At 54.0% G+C, this 6,714-nt stretch overlaps 1 protein-coding gene across 1 annotated transcript in view; it reads right to left on the bottom strand.

Moving 5' to 3' along the window:
* Positions 1-1,114: 1,114 nt before the first annotated feature.
* Positions 1,115-6,714, bottom strand: part of NRBP2 (nuclear receptor binding protein 2) — a gene marked incomplete at its 5' end in the record, with an annotated part of 12,892 nt that continues 7,292 nt past the window's right edge. Inside the window, 4 exons of the mRNA XM_010133101.1 lie at positions 1,115-1,183; positions 2,976-3,031; positions 4,078-4,141; positions 4,598-4,651. Coding sequence (XP_010131403.1) covers positions 1,115-1,183; positions 2,976-3,031; positions 4,078-4,141; positions 4,598-4,651 — 243 coding nt within the window. The remainder of the gene's footprint in view (positions 1,184-2,975; positions 3,032-4,077; positions 4,142-4,597; positions 4,652-6,714) is intronic.

The following is a 6,714-nucleotide window of genomic DNA, read 5'->3' as shown; positions in this document are numbered from 1 at the left end:
GGGGCACCGGCTCAACGCAATGCAGGACACCAGCAAAGCGCGGGGCACCGGCACAGCGCGTCATGATACTGCTAGCTGCACAAGGCAGAGCACAGGGCACCGGCACAGCGCCACATGATACCGCCGGGTCCGCAGGGCACAGCGTGGCAGCACGGAGCAGCACTGATGGCTTTTGCGACACAAATTGCACTTTTCAGCACCGGAACCTGACATGCACAGCAGTGACAATGATCGCCCCGTTCTCCAGGCTAATGACTGAAGGTCCAACCACCGCAGGAGAAACGGGGAAGGAAGAGACACCAGGGCTTTTCCCCTTGGGATGCCGAGAGATTTTGGAAGGCTGTAGGACAGGCTGGGAATGACAAGGGTTCTGTTCAGCACCAGGTTTCTGCTGATCCACACGTTTGGATCCAGCTGGTGGGTTCAGGTTTCTGGAGTTGCTTTTCACGCCACTCAAGTCCAGCTCAACGAGTCCCCTCTGGCTTACGCCAGACTCTAATTACAAGGCATCACAGTGCTTCCTCTGTGCTGGGGAACCCTACCAGAACAGGAGGGGCTGGGTATAAGGAGTGGAATGGGGCAGAGTGGAAACTGCACCAGAGCTCTCCCAGCTCACTCTTCTCCTCCCTCCGCATGTGTTACCCGCTGGCAAAGAGGGGGAAAAGGCTTTGGGACCCGCAGGGGAAAAAGCTTAAAATTCCCACAGGGAAATGGGTCAATTTGGGGGATTCTGGCGGCAGCAGCTTCGCATCTTCACAAACGCCGTCGGGAAGGGGCTGTGGGGGTGCTGCCCACTCCCCCACACCTCACAGCTCCCTCCAGCTTGCTGCCTCAGGAGTGGGGACCAGAGCAGGTGCTCCCGCAGGGTCCCGGCTTCTTGTGATGCTCAGGTAATTTCTCGCGTTTGCTGATCCCTCCTCCACGTGCTGTCGCCTTCCCACGCCACGGCTCAGGCCTAGGCCTCTCGTGGACTGCAAAGGCTCAGTTGGGAGCGAGCGGCCTGCTCAGTGCTGCTGGAGGAAGGTCGGTCAGGAGCCCCGCGGGTTCGTCCAGTCTGGAACGCTTCCCGTCCCCGGAGGAGGGGACCGCTCCGTCCCAGACTGCATGAGGTGACTCACAAGGGAGGAGACCGGTGCTTGTGGAAGGCATTCTCCAGGAAGTTGGCCAGCTTCTCGCAGTCGTCCTGAAACGAAAGAACAAACGGATCAGTTTGGCTTGGCTGCCTTGGCCATCTCCTTCCTTACATTGTTCCATCCTAAGCCACCGATTCCACATCTGGGTTTTGATATGGGAAGCGAACAGCTCGCAAGCACATCTGGAACATATCCCTAATAATGACCATAGTGCCGAATAACCCCAAACGAGGAGTCAAGAGTGGAGCCTTTTGGGGTCAGGGCAACCTAAAGGCAAAGTGCAGACAGTTCTTTGGAGCTTCCCATCTGAAGGGACGAAACTGGTCCAGCTTCTTTCATGTAGTTTAACTTCAATTTAATTACCTGACCACTGGGTCTAAAGCTATTTTCTGTGGCCAAGGAATAGTTATAATTTCCTCCCTGCTAACAAAGATGAGAATCAATGTAACTTTTTGTTGGTCTGGCAACTGTTTTGTACAGAAATCTCTTTTCTGATGCATTCAGGAGTGGGTGGTTTCTAACATAATTAGAATGTTTATTCCTTAAGAAATAAATGTCTGGAACACACAACGATATGTACAAGATGCAAAACACCCTCCCTGGTGTCATGGAGGGGTTTGGAATTGCCAGAAACAAATTCAGAATTCTCACTTGAATGAAAAACTTGCTGCTTCAAGGCACCCCTTTGTCCCTCCTGCCGCTAAATTGCTGCTTTTCTTTTGAGAGAACCCTTGGCTTTGAAGACGGGACCTGTGGGGCATGGGTGGTCTTAGCGGGTAGGAAAACTCAATGAACAGTTGGGCACACGAGATCTTCGGGTCAAGAAGAAGCTGTGCTTCCAAGCTAAGCACAGAGGGAGTGAATCCGGTACACAGCAGGGAGAGGGGTAGTGGGTACCTGAGGAGCAGGAAAGATGTTAGAGAGGAAGGCGTGTGGAAAGGAGGTTTTTTTCCAGGAGAAAGGGAGCAGTCACTGGCAGCCTGTGGACGGGGACCTCTGTCAGGTGTATTCTACAGCAGCAGGTTGCCCCAACGCCACGTGCTTTCCAGGAGCAGCAGCGTGTCAGTGCTGAGCTGCACCATCGCCATGCTCAGATGGAGACAGGAAGAACGTCCAAATGTACTTTTTTCCAGTCTAAATATACTTTTATCCAGTCCAAATGTGCTTTTTTCCCAAGCGCACTCACATACATTTTTCACTCGGTGAAGCTGACCCCTTCCTTGTCTAATGTGAGCATCCAGAACAAGGAATTCTGCAAAACTTCGCCTACAGCCCCAGAATTCTTAACTGGCACCAAATAAAACCAAAGGTATTTGTAACCTCTCCACACTGCCTCCCCTTGCAGCTCTGCTGCCGAGAGCTCTGAATGGCCGGGCCGCTCTGAATTGCTTCTGGGAGTGCTTAAGGGAGTGCCTGCAGTGGGGGCCAGGGGAGGCCATCTCCTCCAGCAGCAGAAATCTGTGGAGGGAGAGAAGAACTGTCCAGGTACTCTGGGACAGTTCCTCTGGAGATGGGCCATGCTGCAGACTCGTCCCTTGGCCCTCCTCTGGGTCTCACGTCACCACGAGGCTGATGTAAGTAACCCTACCGTCGTAACATGACAGTCCCCTCAAAACTGGGGACTCAAAACTGACCCAGAGTCAGGTGTGAGCAAAGTGTGGAGACAAAAACCCAAACAAGAAGAAAGGGAAGCGTCACTCCCTCCAAGTGCTGGCCCCTGCGACCACTCTCTGCCCACTGGGGAATGGACGAGCTCGTTCTGCTCTGAGGTGTCACACGGGCTTGGGGCGGCGGTGGCGCGGTGCCAGCGCAGCTGCAGTGATGAGCAGCAAGGAGCCTTACCTCGTGGATGAACCCATAGTGCACCAGCTCTGTGGCCAAGTCCTTGGAGTTATCAGCTGCAGAGACAAGGAACGGTGAGAACAGGAAGCTCATGCACCTGCTAGTTCCTCCGCTACCCGTAAAGCACCCAATCCCCACCCGCAGTACAGCTGCACTACGCTTCACTGCGCTTTAGGGGCACGAGCTGTAAGCTCTCGCTGGCTGAGTAACGGCTGAGTAACCCTGGGGCACAGCGAGCTCCAAGGTGGGCAGTGAGCTGGGGCTGGACGAGGTTCTGGGCAGGAATGAGTTCCTGTTGTGCATCACACAAAGCACAATGGTCTTGGCAGTGTGTCCCTTTGAGGCGTTTTCCGTGTTTTGGCTCAGCAGTAACGCAGGCAGTCCCTGCGTGGAGGCAGCAGAAGGCGAGGAGCTGGCCCAGCAGCAGCTCCCAAAGTTCCCTCCAAAGCTTTAGCTCTGTTTTGGCTGTACAGCAGCCCCAGGACTCCAGCTGTGAGGCCTCCAGGAGGTTCCCGCATGTTCTAGGAAGAAGCCCGCTGTACTGGACCTGCTCCGAGGAGAAGCACAGAAGCACCCTTCCCCAGAGCCGCGGGGGTCCCTCAAAGGAGAGTCTCTCTGCTCCTTTAAAAGGTATTGCAGAGACTGCACCGGTGCTCACAGAATGACAGACTGGTTTGGGCTGGAAGGGACCTTAAAGGTCATTCGATTGAACCTCCTGCCGTGGGGACAGACACCTTCCACTAGCCCAGGCTGCTCAAAGCTGCATCCAGCCTGACCTTGGGAATGAGGGAAGAATTCCCTAGTGCTGCCCCAAGAGCTGCCACTACATGTCCCAGGAGGAAATGCAGCGTCTGGATGGCCCCTCACTGGGCTCCTGGAGTGCAGGTCACTACCGCATGCCAGGGGCTGCAAGCTCAGGGTCTGAGTGGACAAGAACGGGTACCGCACCGATATCAGGGTTCAGTCTGCTTTCCCAGTACAAGAAGGAAAGGGCAGCTAGTAAACACAATCTGTCTAACACAACCTGAGCTAAACCTGCCTGGGACCCCCAGGCAACACTTCAGCGTTGCCACACTAAATTGTGCTTCTGAGTTGCACCTACTGGGCAGCAAGTCGTAGCTCAGCTGTCGATGCAGTTTGTCCTCCAGGATCAGCAGAAGGGTCAGCTGCAGAAAGAAGAGAGTGCTCTGTACAAACACCAGCTTCTTCTCAGAGAGAAGGAAAGGTGCTGATTCCTCCACCTGCACCAGGAACTGCCGGCACCAGTGAGCAGGGGTGATGCTGGCAACTGCCAGGCTGCTGGGAGTCTGTGGCAGGGCAGTTTGAGTGTCTTAGAGAAATGTTCTCACAGCAGTTACAGCTCACCTCAATTGTTCAGCCAGGAAGAAGCAGAGTTAAAAATGCCTAAACAAAGACATCAAGTCTTCCTGTGCCGCAGCAAGAGGTGCCTGGTGGCTTTGCTACCCTTGGGGCTTCTTTTATAATAATGGAATGAGAGTAAGTCCTTGGGCACTGCAGCAGACCATCCAAGACCGAACTCTTACCCAGTCGGATGCCGTAGAAGTGTACAGAGAGTGGGTCTTGCCCCAGTGCCTCATGTAGAATAGGAGCTGAATACTTACGTGCCACTGGGTCTTGTCTTCATTCAGCTCCATGTTACACTGCATTTGCACCACCTAGGAGAGGCCAAAACCAGCATCAGCTTGGGGCAGTGTCCCCCTGCTCCCCTGGGTCTGCTTTACTTCTGCTCTCCAAGCACAACTTTCGAATTCCTACTTAAGCCCCTCAATTCCAGCTGCCGGCCTGACCTTCCACTTCCTCCTGCTTGGCAGGAATTGTCCAGGTGGAGCAGCTGAGGGTCCATTTAGTCCAGGACCCAGCTACAAACCGTGGCCATCATCAGCTGATCGAGTGGTGGGTAAGGGAGCCCTGTACCAGCTGCCGCTCTGGGAGATCTCTACAACCGGGATGAATTCCTCTGATTCAGTTGCAGGGGTGGGCTTCCCCCTAAAGCTCTGCCCAAGCTCTTGGTTATGCTTAACATTGTACCTGTTCATGTCCTTACGGAAGACATGAAATCAGACCTAAATGAATCCCTAAATCAGACTAGAGAGCAAAGCCGAAATCTGGAACGTGATTAAAATGGCCTGTGGATTTTGTTTTGGAAACCCCGCACTGCACTGCCGAGTATCAAATGGGGTAGATAAATACGGTGCGTTATTAATGTGTCAGCTTCAAGGTCCTACAAAGGAACTGCGTCAGCTTCAGGCTGGGTCAGCTTCAAGCGTCCCTACGTCAGCTCCAAGGTCCCTTGGAAATGTTTCGCAGCAGAAGTGCTGTTGTCTGGGCCAAGGAAAGGCAGCGAGAGCACGCAGCCGGCCAGCCCCAGGACAGGAGGCCGAGAGAGGAATCACCCTCCCTGTTCCACGCAGAGTTTAACAGAGTTTCATTTACATTCCCTATGCCGAGCTCAGTTGTGAGTTACACACTCGCTCCTCCCTCCTACCTGGCACCCCTCCACTGCAGCTCCTCCCTGTGACAGACATCCCTGGGTATTTAGCTCTCAGTCAGGAAACCCGCTGCCCTCTGTCCTTTGTCATCCCCAGCCCATCCCCATCTTCAGGAGGAGCCAGCAGTGACAGCTGGCCGTGGATGGGTGCCTCTTCCTCACAGCGAGTGACACCAGCACATGGCCTGGCTACACGCTCCTTTATGCACCAAGTAACACTGTGCAGCATCTTGCAGATGTCATCAAAGAGGAGGCTGATGACATCCAAGAGCATCATTGCCACCTGCTCCCCCACTCTCTCAGCCTGATGCCCGTGATCAAAGAACCATTGAGGTGGGAAGGGACATGGGGAGATCTCTAGTCCAAGCCCTGCTCAAAACAAGACAGAGAATTCAGACCAGGCTGTCCGAGCTCTGCCCAGCTGTGTTTGAAAACCTCCAAGAAGATCCCATCACCTCTTAGCCCCTGGGCTGCTGTTTAACCACCTTCACCATGAAAAAAATTCCCTGGATCCATCCAGCATCCCTATCCCAGTGCCTCCCAGAGCAGATAATGTGCATTGCAGATTATCCCCTCGCTGGGGACCGCAGGTTTGTCCAGCTGCAAGTGCTCATGAAACCTGCACAAGCTGGTGCTTCCGAGGTGGCCAGTCCTTTGGCAAAGGGGAATAACTAGCCCAGCACTGTGGTCAGACAGACAATGCACTTGGCAACCTTCCCTGGGGCAGCGGGTGAAAAAGCAGCATTGAATGAGGGGAAAAGCCACAACCGCTGCGCACGTTTACAGGGACATTTCTCTAACACATGGCGTTCATCACCGCAGCACTCACTACAAAAAAGCAGCCAGCAGTATGAATACAGCGTAAGTGAAGGGCTCTGAACACCGGTTCTCAGACAGACGTGAGGAAGCCACTGCTGCTGTCCCGTTTGAAGGGAGGCTTTCACGGAATCTTGCAGGAATGAGAAATAGGTTGAGTTCCACAGACGTATTTTAACATTAATTCAAGGCAAGTATGAAATCGCAGTCGTGTCATCCGCGGGAACTCCAGGAGAGTGCCAGAGGTGATTGGTGAAGAATGGCCAGAAGCGTCAGCACAGGGAAGGAACAGACACCAGGTGGGTATTTAAGAAGAGGTGCCCACAGAGTGATGGGTCCCCCGGCTGCTCTCAGTGAGGGTCAGCAGCTCGGGAGACAGAAGCTGTTGAAGTGCCATGGCCCAGACACCCGCCA

Source organism: Buceros rhinoceros, unplaced genomic scaffold, assembly GCF_000710305.1.
Source record: "Buceros rhinoceros silvestris isolate BGI_N320 unplaced genomic scaffold, ASM71030v1 scaffold34843, whole genome shotgun sequence".
Classification (NCBI taxonomy): Eukaryota; Metazoa; Chordata; class Aves; order Bucerotiformes; family Bucerotidae; genus Buceros; species Buceros rhinoceros.
The sequence above is the reverse complement of the archived record's forward strand: the minus strand, read 5'-3'. Positions and strand labels throughout refer to the sequence as shown.